The sequence below is a fragment of the Brassica oleracea genome, chromosome C2 (assembly GCF_000695525.1).
Source record: "Brassica oleracea var. oleracea cultivar TO1000 chromosome C2, BOL, whole genome shotgun sequence".
In the NCBI taxonomy this organism is placed as follows: domain Eukaryota; kingdom Viridiplantae; phylum Streptophyta; class Magnoliopsida; order Brassicales; family Brassicaceae; genus Brassica; species Brassica oleracea.
In genome coordinates, this window is record NC_027749.1 from 17,804,993 (window position 1) to 17,818,669 (window position 13,677).

The 13,677-nt window shown below is 39.1% G+C and overlaps 2 protein-coding genes and 1 long non-coding RNA gene across 3 annotated transcripts in view; 2 read left to right on the forward strand and 1 right to left on the reverse strand.

Annotated features, from left to right (window-relative positions):
- The first annotated feature begins 2,497 nt into the window (after nt 1–2,497).
- LOC106327680 lies at nt 2,498–4,281 on the forward strand. Its single transcript, XM_013765905.1, has 4 exons — nt 2,498–2,818; nt 2,909–3,517; nt 3,630–3,706; nt 3,804–4,281. Exons 1-4 carry the CDS (start codon nt 2,692–2,694, stop codon nt 4,104–4,106), a joined length of 1,116 nt encoding a protein of 371 aa, XP_013621359.1. The 5' UTR covers nt 2,498–2,691; the 3' UTR covers nt 4,107–4,281.
- Nucleotides 4,282–7,259: 2,978 nt separating this feature from the next.
- LOC106326889 (tRNA(adenine(34)) deaminase, chloroplastic) lies at nt 7,260–11,833 on the forward strand. Its single transcript, XM_013764844.1, has 4 exons — nt 7,260–10,756; nt 10,831–10,918; nt 11,118–11,245; nt 11,320–11,833. The coding sequence occupies exons 1-4, from the start codon at nt 7,398–7,400 to the stop codon at nt 11,582–11,584; spliced, it is 3,840 nt and encodes a 1,279-aa protein (XP_013620298.1). The 5' UTR covers nt 7,260–7,397; the 3' UTR covers nt 11,585–11,833.
- A 196-nt stretch (nt 11,834–12,029) lies between these two features.
- LOC106326890 overlaps nt 12,030–13,677 on the reverse strand; it is a 6,476-nt gene continuing 4,828 nt past the window's right edge. The window contains exons 2-3 of the long non-coding RNA XR_001267347.1: nt 12,378–12,692; nt 12,030–12,258 (exon numbers count right to left, since the gene is read on the reverse strand). This is a non-coding gene — a long non-coding RNA (uncharacterized LOC106326890). The remainder of the gene's footprint in view (nt 12,259–12,377; nt 12,693–13,677) is intronic.

Consider the following 13,677-nt stretch of genomic DNA (forward strand, 5'->3'; position numbering starts at 1 on the left):
GAAGAAGAAGATGTAATGATTCTTTGATTATAAACTCTTGTTCTTGTTTTTGGTGTCCAAAAGAGTGAGATGAGTGATGATATTTATAGTGAACAACAATACATAAAATAACAAAGATGGTGCTTAATTTGGTAAATGAGTGGGTGATCATAGTGTTTGATGAGTAGATGATCATAGTGCTTGAGTTGGTAAAGGGGTGGATGATCATAGTGCTTGAGTTTGGTAAATAAGTGGATGATCATTTCAATGCTTATCTTATAACAGTATTCTCTTTATTAGAGATGACAGAGTTGTAATGCATTCAAAAAAATATAAATCAGTCTATTAGATTTTATGCATCCACACAACAAAGATTTGTATCAAATGTACAAGCGTCTAAATCCAATGCACGAACCTTAATCATGTAAGGTAGCAATATCTCCTTTCTTGAAGATTGTAATTTGGTTGAATATTGGGGATCTGATCACATATTGGATGGGTTAAAATTGACATCAATATATAACACTATAATCGCTTTTGTTAACTTATAGCATTTGATTATAGACCAAAAAGAACCCAATTTCTGATTTGTAAGTACATTCTTGCACATCTCTTCCTTGGATTTACCGATTCTTCTATATCCACAAAACAATTATCATAAACGAAGATTTGCTTCATGACCATGGTGATAACGTCAAATTGGTTTCCTTGTTTGATTGTGATGACTGGTTCCGAAGGAGCTCTTGTGAAGAGAGCGCCAGAATGTGCAAGTGCTAAAGATCTTGTAATCATCTTCAAACAAGTGCTGCTCTAAGTGTAAATTTTACATGTTTTTAATAAAACAGATTGATTTGTTGGACAAAAGAACTCACGTTGAAACGACCAAAAAAAGAACATGTTGAAAAATGAATCTGATTTTTGCCTAATCAGCCTGATTAAATTATGTTGTAAATTTCATATCTGGCTACTGCTGGTTTCATAATTGTCACTAGGAGTAGACCCACATTTACAGATGGAAATCAATGACTATTAGCTTTTTTCAAAAAAAGATCAATGACTATTGGTCCATATTGTTGACTCGACTCATCTAGCAAGTACAAAATAGTTTCTGTAGAATATTTTCACTTATATTATAAGTTTATAACCGTATGAGTTTATACCAACAGTTTCACTTTCACCACAAACTATTTAACCTTTTCAAAATGAAACATATTAAGGAACCGAATCGTCTATATGAACGAAGCATAAATGGAAAAAAAGTTCTAAAACGTCAACAACAAAACCAAACGCACAACAACAAAATAAGCTAGTAGTGACAAAAGCAAATCTGGTTGCAATCAAAATTGAATAAGAATTTGTCACGTGGGCACGCACTATAGAAGCGCGTGAACATTGATAACTGAAAAATGGCTCTTGGGGAGAATCAAAGGTCGGATTCTTCTTTTAAAAAATTTCTTTGTTTTCTCGTGATTCTTGTTTTCCTCCCTAACTTCTCAAAGAATATTCCTTTCACCAAATTAACTCATTCTCCATTTCAACTTTTGCTTACTAAAATATCTAAACAAATAACGTAAATAGCTGGTGAGATTATCATGAGGAATCTGGACTATTTACACTACAGTTAACAATATTATTGATTAGGTAGATAACTTTTTCTTTAGGATTATTTGTTACTTGTTAGAATGACATATACAAATTCATAAACAAATAAATATTGGTTTCATACATGTATTTTTTTATACAATCAGAAATTAATCTGAATTTTAATATTCGGTTAGTTTTTTCAATTTGAGTGTAGCCGTCGACTAATATAATTAACAGAATATGCTACCCCATTTTATTTGTAACAAAACAAAATTGTAGAATCTGGTACAATATAACCCCATTTTATTTTTAGCAAAACAAAATTGTATAATCTGGTCGTTTTAGGGCATTATCTCCATTAGAATGTACAAATGAGATTACATAAAACTCTGGATTTTCTTTTGTTTATTTCTGGGAAAAGCTACAGCATCTCCAGAGAATTTTAAAATTATCTAATTGTTATTAACATATTTTGATTAAACATTTAAGTTATAATATTTTAAATAAAATTACAAGAACTTATAAATAAATATATAGTTGAAAATTTTCTCAAAAAAACTTTTAGATTTTTATTAAAGACACCGTTTCTTTATCTGTTAACTATTTTTAAGTTATTTTACTAGATTAAATATCCAGCAAGAATCTATGTGTTATAAATTTCTAAATATGAGTCTTAATTTAGCAAATGCTGTAAATGTTGAGTTGAGTTTGGAGAGACAAAGATATATGTAATGTCGAGTCTTCGTTCTTATCTAAAACGAAAACAGCTTTAAAGAGATTGAGAATAGTGACGTCAGCTTTTCCAGCTCAATCCAGATGCGACCAAACCCGAATCTGATCCCTCGAATATTCACACAACACCGAACCCCACACCTCCTCAATTTTACATTTCTACCCTTTTAGAAAAGGTTTAGAGATTCGTTTTAGGTACGCGACGCCCCGACCTCGAACCATTTTCCTACATTCATGTCCTAAAAACTCTCTCTCTCCATCTCTCGAGAATTTTCTCTCGACGTTTATTCCTCTCCGATTCCATTTAGATCCAATATTCTTTCTAAACCAAACTGTACCCACTCCTCTATAGATCTAAGACCATTTACTTCCTTACCATTATAGTAAGTTCAGAAAATGGAGAATGATTACGCCCAGAAAATGCAGAGATGTCATGAATACGTTGAAGCTCTTGAAGAAGAACAAAAGAAGATTCAAGTCTTTCAACGAGAGCTTCCTTTATGTTTAGAGCTCGTCACGCAAGGTAACTAACAAAAAAAATCACATATTTTTATCTCAACTCTGTCTCCATATTAATCAGTTTTCAAATGGGTTTTGGTTTGGATTTATGTAGCTATAGAGGCGTGTCGGAAGGAGCTGCCCAGTACATCGACAACCTCAGAGCAGTGTTCAGAGCAGACCACTAGTGTTTCTGGTGGTCCGGTCTTAGAGGAGTTTATTCCGACCAAGAAGATCGAGGAAAACGGCGAACATGAATCTCCAACACCTGAAGAGATCGGGAACAACGTTGATAAGAAAAAATCAGATTGGCTCAGATCTGTTCAGTTATGGAACTCGTCACCGGATACAAACGAAGTGTCTAATCCGGAGCGTGTAGTAGGTAAGAAGGCGAAAGTGGTTGAGGTGAAACCAAACAACAACAACAACTGCGGTGGGTTTCAGCCGTTTCAAAGGGAGAAAAAACGCGTTTTCTCCGAGACTGATCTTCAGCCGGCGGCGGTGAAAGCGGTGGCTTCAGCTCCGGCGGTGAAAGTAGTTGCTTCGGCGCCGGCGACGACCACTAGTTCCACCACGGAAACATGTGGTGTGGGTAAAGGGGGAGAGGAACATTTACATCAGCAACAATCGCAGTCGCAAACGCGTAGAAAGCAAAGGCGGTGTTGGTCGCCAGAGTTACACCGGCGGTTCCTTCACGCGCTTCAGCAGCTCGGAGGATCACATGGTAAAATATTTAATTTCATGACTCATGATTATCTCTTTTCTGATTGGGTAGTTGATGATTATTGATTGGATTAATAAAGTAATATTTTGTTTTATTTGGGGTAATTTTGCAGTTGCTACACCAAAACAGATCAGGGATCATATGAAAGTCGATGGATTAACAAACGACGAAGTTAAAAGCCATTTACAGGTTACTGTTAATCTTCTCTCTAGATTTAATTTGAAGATTTTTGAAATCATTTTTTTTGGTAATTAACCTTTCAAATACTATTTTGTGCAATATTCAGAAATATAGACTTCACACAAGAAGGCCAGCGACTACGGTGACGGCGCAGGGTAACGGAAACTCGCAACAACAGCAGTTTATGGTGGTCGGAGGGATATGGGTGCCGTCGCCACAAGACGTTCCTCCACCGTCAGATGTAGCCAATAACGGTGGTGGTGCGTATGCTCCAGTGACCCTGCAACCACCACCACAACCACTACCACTGCAATCTCCTAAACGCTCGGTGGAGAGAAGTAGCGGCCGGTGCAACTCACAGGCGGCATCTTCTTCTACGAACACGACAACTTCTTCTCCTGTTTCATAGTGTGGGTTTGATTTTGTAGGTTTGAAGCAAGTGAATGTAAGATTTGTAACCAAAGAGTGTTCTTTCATTAGTATGTACACGAGGTAAGTAAAGAGTCTTTGTTTTCTATCTTTTGGATATTCCCTTGTTGCTTTGTTTTTTTTTTTTGTGTTCAAGTTTTGACAGATTTTAGTGATTGCATATACTATATAAAGAATTTAGAATAATACATGAAATAATTTTCAAGTTTCATTGTTAATTAGCTTTCAGGCTTTTATCCACTCAGTTGTATTTTTGAATTTGTGTGAAGGCGATTATAGACAAACATATATCATCAAAGAACGCAATTAGAAACTTTCCCTTGAGAAGGATCAGAATATAATCGGAAGGTTAATTATTATTACTACGGGTCACCTGCACGTCCCAAAAACAGTTCTGGTCTTCCGGAAAAGGTTAATCAAAGATCTAAGATGAATGAGAATCACGTGTGTGATGAGGATGTATTTGGTGTGACAATTAGATGCGCTTTATTAATATGGTAACGCTTGATAAAAAAAGGCACGTAAAACGTGGCAGGCCATGAATCATTTATTCATTGACCGAACCAACCATTTACAGTTACAGAATAATCAAATCTATCATTTGCATGGCAATTCGTAAAAATCTTTGTTTAAATAATCCTAACGTGGTCCTGCTCTGGATCTTAGTTAATACTTAATTAATACTAGTAAATTTTAAATCAAATCAATATTATAATATATACGTTTTTTCTTACAAATCCAATGTTTAAAAAGTCCACAAGTTCTTGGGTTGACTTTTTGAAAAGAGAATTTTCCCACCGTTTTTGTTTTTGTTTCTGTTGGGCCTATTTTCCGTTCTTATGTTCTCATATACGCCCTGCTCTTCCTCTTATTCGGCTGTCTTTGAGGCATCAGCCAGTTCTCAGGGACGTCCCTTCGGTCTTGTCCTCGCCGGTGCTTTTGCTCATGGCTTCTATCTTGTGTATCCTCTTTTGTGACTTTAAATCATAGTATGAAACTCTCAACTTCTATGTTAGTGAATTTGTAGTTCTGTCGCTCATGTTTGGTGAGAACAATTTCTTTTAGGGTTTTAGGATTAAGCTAAGAAGTCGAACTCTCTATTGAGATTTTACACAAGAATGAGATGTGCAAGCAAGCATAGGGGACCAATGGGATCTATATGGGTTTATAAATGCGGTTATCAAACATATCATTCGAATTCAACCATGTCTTTCTTCGTGATTTTCTTTTTTCACAATCTAAGTGTGTGTTTTATACCATATCCTTTCTAGAATTTGCAACTAGAAACCAAAATTTGGAATTGAAAAAAAAAGGCATGGTATGTTTCTCTCCCGTCCATAATGGGATATTTGAGTGCGTAAATAACCCTCACGTCCTTTCCTGATAGTAGTGAGAGTAAATATCCAAACATTTAAATGTGATTTTTAGTGATTGATATTAAGGTCTTGATCATACTTTGGTCTAGTTCCGTGTTCCTGATGCCATTAATACTTTGATCATATTTTTAGCTTTTAGTTGCCATTAACCAAAAACCTGAGTTCTAAGGCTTGCATTTGCTAATGTTTATACTTTCTGTTTCGAATCTCCTTTTGTGATGGTTGTTCCTTTCCTTATACAGAAAATCACAGAACCAACATAAGTTTTGGTTTTAGATTGCTCTTGCTCTTTAGGAATCTGAATTGATTTTGCCTTATGAACCCATTAATTCTCTTCTTCACTTAGAAAGATGTATCACAGCTAGAGCTGGGTTCGTATACCTGCACCCGCCCTGCTTGACCCGCTAACCCGCGGGTCGATTCATTTATTTTGACTCAAAATTTCGACCCGCGAAGAAAAAATCGTATACCTGCACCCGCCCTGCTTAGATTTGCGGGTATTCCACAAGACCCGCATGTAATATAAATTTAAATAAAATAATTATTTTAATTATATATTAATTATTTTTTATAAAAATATTTATAATTAAAATTATATAATTTTTAAATATTTTAAATATTTTTTACGAAATATTTTTTTACAGATTTTTTTTTATTTTTTTGCGGGTTGGTGGGTATCCGCGATTCAAATTCGGCCGATCCGCATCGACCCTGTTTAAAAACGGCTCAACCGCACCCGCATCCGCATGTTAAATCTTTTGAATTGGCCGACCCGCACCCGCTCTGCCGCGGATCAAACAGTGCGAGACCCGCGGGTAAAGAGCTAAATTCTCAGTTCTAATCACAGCTTTTTTCCCCATTCTCTAAAAATTCTCATGTTTAAAATCACTTAGTAAAGCTAGTTTTGACATCACAGTACGAAATAGCTGAAAGCAATGATAATTCATTGTCATTGATCATTGGCATTTCACATGAAGTGTTAACCGGACTGAACCAAAGCGTATGTAACTTCCATATACACTCTTATTTCTCTAAGAATGACAGTATAACTTTGAGGACTATTGGCAATCTTGAAAGAGCAACGAAGAGAAAAGTCTTTGATGCAACAACTGGCTATCTCTGTACTGGAACTCTGATCTATAATCTTCGGCTGTTCCATAACGCAATTCTCTGACATAATCAGATGTTCGCCCTTTCTTAATCAGGCAATGCTGACCATAATATGTTTTGGTCTATCAAAATTTGACCATAAAAACCTAACACCCGACATTGGTAATATTGATCTATTTAAACTAAACACTTAAGTTTTAGTCTATTAGACTATTACACAACAAAATTATTACATTATATATATATAATCTTACAAACAAGTCCTTCATGGACAAGTTCATAGATGTTGGTGTAGAAGTTAAAGACCCTAACACATTATGAACAATTCTTGATAAGCAAATACCAAGTTGACAAAAAAAAAAAAAAAAAAAAACAAGAAGTGGTAGCTTCTAGTACCATATTTGTATAAATGTTAAATTTTGCAAGATTGAATATTTTTGTAAAGGGCTGAATAACAAAAACAAAATATGTTTACAAATTACATCAGAGGTTCGATTTTCGACTTAACCGGTTCCATATCTTTTTCCGACCTCTAATACGGCCCAATATATTAAAAAGGCCTAATAAAAAAGCCCAGAGTATCCTCAATTTCGACTCGGTCAGATTCAGGTTTTACCAACTGAGTCGTACAGAGCTGGTTTTTTATAATGACTCGCTAATTGTCGTCTTCCTCTGCAAAATCAAATCCCCCACTTACTTTCCCATGTAAAATCTCTATCATCGAGATCACAACAATGGTCTCCTCCTCCTTCTCTGCTTAACGAGTTACCTTATCTTCGCCAATAATGTTCAACACATACACAAACTCAGTTCTGTGGCCGAGGAATCACCATGGTTACTGCTCCTTGGTCCCCGAGAGATCTGAATCTTACCGACTCGCGAAACCGTCTCCGAGATGTTGCTGCGCCGCTTCTCTCTCGCGCTGTTGCTGCTGCTCGTACTCAGCACCCTCCTTTGTGAAGCCTAAGGTGTCGATAAACCCTGGATTCGTGCTCTATGGCCTTAGACAATCCACTCTTATTCAGTGGCCTAGGAGGTTGATGATTGGTGTTGGTGTGGGTGGGAGTCGTTGTGAGGACGATTTGCATTGTTGTGATTCTGAGGTTTATCCTTCTTGTGGCGTCGCAAGAAGAAATCGAAGGTTTAGGGTTAGGGTTTCGGATGAATCGAATGAGTGTTGTGAAGATGATGTAGAGGCTATGATTTCGTTTTTGAGTGAGGAACTGGTAGATGAGGGTAGAAACTGTAGTAGAGTTGAAGAGAAGAGGAAAGTTAGGTATGGAAAGGTTGATACTTTTGGTAGAGTTAAGAGGGAGGGAGTGGAGAGACCTCAAGGATTTGGTAGGCAGGAGTATAGGCGAAATGGGGTTAGAGAGAATGTGAAGTTAGAGGAGAAAAAATATGAGTGTGAGCATTGTGGTGGGAGGAAGAAAAAGTCTCAGCTGGAGAGTGAGACTCGGCGTGGTGCTAAGTTGGTTACTGGTGGGGAAACTATTAGGAGGAAGGAAGAAAGAGAAGTTCGACCAACAAGGACAAAGAGTTCCAGTTGTTCATCGTATTATTCTCTTGCTTCTTCAGGGGATTTCGAGAGTGAAGCTGAGGATGAAGAAGAGGAGGATGTGGAGTTTCGTCGCGAGAACTTGAGAAGTTCTGAGAAGAAGTTTTTTGAACAGTCAGCCAAAGGAATGAAATCTAGAAAGGAAGTCTCTGAGATGCATTCGAGGAGAAAGAGGGACGAGAGTTCGAGCTATGGCAAGCAGGTATTTGAGGAAGGGGAAAATTCAAACCGGGCAGTGACTACGAACCAGAGAAGAAGAAGAAAGCAGATTAGTCAAACTGGTAACAGAGTGTCTGAGTCGACGGAGAATTATGAAGAAGATTTGGAAATTCATGAGATCCATGTTAACGATGTGGAGACGAATTCCCAAAATCAAAAGATCTTTGGTGAAAGGGAGGACGAGAGAGTCCACTCTATTGTTAATGATTCTGAAAGAGAAAATATTGAGAATTCTCAGCAGCAACTGAAGGAAAGATTTGGTGCTCGTTATAGCAGTGAGGAAAGAGTGTCTGAGATGCGCAGGAGAACCAAATATAGCAGTAGCCAGGAGGAAGGTATACATGTACGCCAAAATGTTCCAAAACCAATAAATAATCGGCAACCTCCGGTGGAGGAAAGGATATCTATGCAAGCGGGTATGGGGACGAGTACTGAGCGCTTCTCTGGAAGTTCAGAAATCTATAACACAAACATCAAAAATACTTATGTCTCGCAAAGCGAAGAACAGATTAGAAACCACGAAGTAAATGCTGGCGTGGTTTCTGGATTGCAATCAGAAGGGAGACAGCAAGATTATCCCATTGAACTGATACAATCTGATAGAACTTCAGTGTCTGTATCTCATACTAGTGATGTAGTAAGGTATACAGAAATTGAGAGAAAATCTGAGAAGAGGCTAATTGGTCAAGAAAGTACTACAACTGTGCAGATGGACAGCAAAGCAGGAAAAAGCGGTGCTAACTCGACAAAAGAGGATCAAAAGGCCATAGGGTTGCAAAGTTTTCAAGGAAAGCTGTCTGAAGAGCCCTCCAGTTCACAATCATCTTTGACTTTGGTATCTGGAAACAGAATGCAGCTGGTAGATTTGGTTTCAGAGGAGATGCTAGGATCTGAAACAACACTGATTCCTCCTACTTCTCAGCTAGTAAGCAGAGGCTCAGGAAAAAGTTATGGAAGTGGTGGAGCTTTCATTCAAGAAAGTTCTCAGGGAACATCAGAAACTGGTTATCCAACAGCCTTTGAACATCCAGGAGGAGCAGGAGCTATTGTTAATAGTCAGTCTGCTGGAGAACTGATGAGATTTACAACACAGGAAGATGCTCTAGGTTCTGCCCAACGGTTGGAACAGTCATCAGAGAAATTTATTGGGGAGTTTGTGAAAAAGGCCAAGCATGAAGTATCAAATTCAGAGACTGAGGAGCGAAGAGCTGAAAGTAATCAGTTGAAGAGGCGGGACTCAAGGCGTTCATCTGGTGGTTCAGGAGCAAAGGGACCTTCAGATGAAATGTGGGTCACGGATTCTGCTCAGGGAACTCCTCAGCCAGTACCAACAGAAGGCAATGCAGCAGAGGGAAATGCTATTTTAAAAAGAAATGGCAGGTCCTTGTGGAGCGTTATCGCTGATATTGCTCGGCTAAGGTGGGGCTCACGAGCTGGAAGCCCGACCTCGAGTGCAAAGCCCACTGGAAAGAGTTCACCCAACGAGTCAGTTAGCAGTGCAACATGGTTTTCTGGGCGTGAGCATGACGGAAGCAGTGAGGATAACACAAAAGCGGAAAGAGTTTCGCCACAAGAAGCTGCTCTCCCAGATCAGTTAGAAGTTAGTCAAACTTCATCAAGGAGCCAATTTGAATCTTCTGATGCTACGGAGCGGAAGCAGCAATCTGGCAGGCATGAAGGTGTAGTCTCATCACCACCATCCACAGTATTAAAAGGTGGCTCTGCATCTTATCGCATGCCTTCCACATCTGATAATCAAATTGGTGGCGTGGATGAAGATGATGAAGGTAGAGAATTTGAATTTCGGCTTTCTGAAACAGCTTCGACAGAGGTGCCAATGAGACTGCCTAGTCGAAACCTGATAAGATCTCCTGCTATCAAGGATCCATCAGAATCTAGTCCCACCGGTCAAAACGTGACTATGGGAGGAGGAAGACGCTACCAGCCTCGTGTTCCTGAAATGGATGCAGAAGAAAAGCCGTTAATATTTCCAGCTCGCAGCATAAGGTCACCTGTTGTAAAGGAACCTTCAAAATCCCTTCCCAGCATGGTATCTGGCAGTAGTAGCTTAAGAGGGCAGGTGGAACAACAACAGCCTCTAAGTGCAAAATTCCAGGAAGAAACAGGTTCCACATCGACAGGCTCCCCGTTGACACAAAGGAAACTTCAGAGGAACAAACAGGTTGTGAGGGACAGTTTTGAAGAATGGGAAGAAGCATACAGAGTAGAAGCTGATAGGCGAACAGTTGATGAAATATTCATGAAGGAAGCGTTAGTAGAAGCTAAGAAAGCTGCTGATATGTGGGAAGTACCTGTAGGGGCTGTGCTTGTGCATGACGGGAAGATTATCGCTCGAGGTTATAACTTGTAAGTTTAATTTTCTGTCAACTCCTTTTTCATTCAATACTTTTCTGCTGGATTCATATAGTCTTGTGTTTCAGGGTGGAAGATCTTCGGGATTCAACCGCCCATGCAGAAATGATTTGCATTCGAGAGGGTTCCAAAGCACTTCGTTCATGGAGGCTTGCGGTAAACTTTTCTTTCTCGCTCTCTTAAACACCTTCCCTCATGGGTGTGGGGAAATATACACATTTGTTACATTGCAATAGCAGGAATAGTACATGAGCATAAGAGTTCAAGTTTTAGCAAGTTAAAATAAAAGCGATCTCAACGATTACTAGTCAGGGTTTTGATACGTGTATCTTTGACTTGCCTATTCTTCCAACAGGATACAACACTTTATGTAACACTAGAACCATGTCCAATGTGTGCGGGAGCAATACTTCAAGCAAGGGTCAACACTCTTGTGTGGGGTGCTCCCAATAAGCTTCTCGGAGCAGATGGCAGCTGGATCAGGTAACTTCTGGAACTGAGAAATGTTGTTATGGAACATTGCAGAGTCAAAATCGTTGAACATGATTACGTTTCAGGCTGTTCCCTGGAGGCGAAGGAAATGGATCAGAAGTTTCAGAAAAGCCACCGCCTCCAGTTCACCCGTTCCATCCAAAGATGACAATCCGGCGAGGAGTTCTGGAATCAGAATGTGCTCAGACAATGCAACAGTTTTTCCAGCTGAGGAGAAAGAAGAAAGACAAGGACTCAGATCCACCGGCTCCTACCGATCATCACCATCATCATCATCCGTCGAAACTCCTCAACAAGATGCATCAAATCTTACCCTTCTTCTGTCTGTAGAAGCTTACCTCCAAATCTTCAGTGTTCACGTATCTTTGACGGAGCCAAACCACGGTACAACTTTTGCATCTGATGTGTTCAGAATTGTATATTTATGTCCACTGTCCTTTGTTACCGTCTGAAGACCAGGTTGGTTTATTGTAATGTTAATGCACACTTTCTATCGAGTTCTGGGATATATAATCTTATTTGTTAAAAAAGTGGGTTATGTTATGCCTTGATGCTAGTTGATTAAAAAGCTGTTTATTATTGGGAAAATGCCCTAAAACTAAAAGCATAACGATACTTTTACCAATTGTTTCCTGCACCTTCCATCTCAACAAAATGGCTTCACATTCAATCATTAGGAAGGAATAGTAGGAATGTGGTTGGGAATTATCTTTCTGATGGCCATGACAGCCTAAAATTTCTAGCTCTCTTTTCTATCACTACATTTTCCCATGTATATACCAACACATTAATTCAAAAATAATACTTTTCTTCTGTTGTATTCTTTGTGGAACATAGCTTTACTTGTTATCATAACATATCTGAGATAAAAAAGAACAAAACTGATTCAAGCTTTATCAAACTTGATCGATACCCAAATCCTTAGAGGTTTCTTGGCGGAAGTCGTACTCAACAATGAGACCGAGATTGTCAACCAGTTGATGATGCTGAAGACATCCACCACACTGCCAAAGGAAGACAATCAAACCAAATGACTATCTTTTGTTTTGACTCTTGGACATCTAACCAAACATGTGGTGTTCACAAGTTGATCATATTCAAGAAAACAGGAGCAAAGTATTACCTGGACAAAGACAAGGCCACGTTCATAGGCCAGCCGATTGATAAGCCGCTTTGTTCTTTCTCCGCATGAGTTGCAACTGAATTCCACAAGCAAACTTCTTCTTGGTAGTTTAATATCTACCGAAGCAACCTGTCCCTACCATAAAAAACAACAATACCAAAGTCTCAGACAAGAGACACAAACACCATTAAGACCCTACTTCATTGAACTACCTCGGAACCCTTTGATTCTTCTTCATCAGTGAGAGACCAACAAACAGAACACGACCGGTTCCTTTGCTTGCGTGGCACCTCTATCACGCGAGCAGTTCTCGAACTGGAGAAACAACAAAAGGATGAGTCTGTTGGGTTCCTTCTAGATGGAGGAAACCCATTAGGTTTGGTTGGTGATAACCAAACTTGGAAGTTGGGTCATTGGTATTAGTCCATGAGATTAGTATTAGGCCTTGTAGATTCTTAGGGTTAGTGAGACACATATATATAGTCTCTTGACCTAATTTTTTATGTAGAGACTTACAAGAATCAAAAAGACAAAAGAGAGAAAAGAGGGAAGGAGGCAGAATTTCGTCTGGGTTTGTCAAGGCAGATTTGGAGGGTCAAACGGATCCTGATCGGGCTGATATTTTGTGGGAAGCTTCTTCAGTCAGTGAGTTAAAGGTTCGCCGAAGGGATTTAGATTTCAACGGTTGGATCTTCTGTTGTCTGGGTTTTAGTGAAGCTGGTCGTCACAGTTCTTCAGCAGTGTGGTCTTGAGTGTTTGGTAAATCCGACGGCGAGATCTTCTCTGATTGAGCTGAAATTTGGCAGAGGTGTTGTTGACTGGTTTATATTGGATTCGTACGGTGGAATTAGTCTCTGGTTGCCGGAATCCTTGTGAGCTGAGGTCGTTTGGTTTCTGCTGGTTTTGAAGCTTTGGGTCTTGAGTGTTTGGTAAATCCGACGGCGAGATCTTCTCTGATTGAGCTGAAATTTGGCAGAGGTGTTGTTGACTGGTTTATCTTGGATTTGTACGGTGGGATTAGTCTCTGGTTGCCGGAATCCTTGTGAGCTGAGGTCGTTTGGTTTCTGCTGGTTTTGAAGCTTTGTGTTGCTCTCTTGTTGTTGTTGTTCTTGTGTTGGAGATAGCTCTTTGTAGCTTGAGTCTCTGTTCTGTTCAGGTTTTGAACAGTGAAGACGTGGTTGTACTCACATACATTTATATAGTGGATTGTTGAGTGGACTACGGTCCCGTGGTTTTTCCTTCTCACATCGAGGAGGTTTTCCACGTAAAAAGTGCTTGTCTCATTTAGTTATTGCTTATA

Excerpts from the sequence above, each read along its gene's own strand:
- LOC106327680 (XM_013765905.1), top strand. The coding sequence starts at position 2,692 with ATGGAGAATGATTACGCCCAGAAAATGCAGAGATGTCATGAATACGTT. Across the intron at positions 2,819-2,908 it reads TTTAGAGCTCGTCACGCAAG|CTATAGAGGCGTGTCGGAAG; the intron begins GTAACTAACAAA and ends GGATTTATGTAG. Across the intron at positions 3,518-3,629 it reads GCAGCTCGGAGGATCACATG|TTGCTACACCAAAACAGATC; the intron begins GTAAAATATTTA and ends GTAATTTTGCAG.
- LOC106326889 (XM_013764844.1), top strand. The coding sequence starts at position 7,398 with ATGTTCAACACATACACAAACTCAGTTCTGTGGCCGAGGAATCACCAT. Across the intron at positions 10,757-10,830 it reads ATCGCTCGAGGTTATAACTT|GGTGGAAGATCTTCGGGATT; the intron begins GTAAGTTTAATT and ends CTTGTGTTTCAG. Across the intron at positions 10,919-11,117 it reads TTCGTTCATGGAGGCTTGCG|GATACAACACTTTATGTAAC; the intron begins GTAAACTTTTCT and ends TTCTTCCAACAG.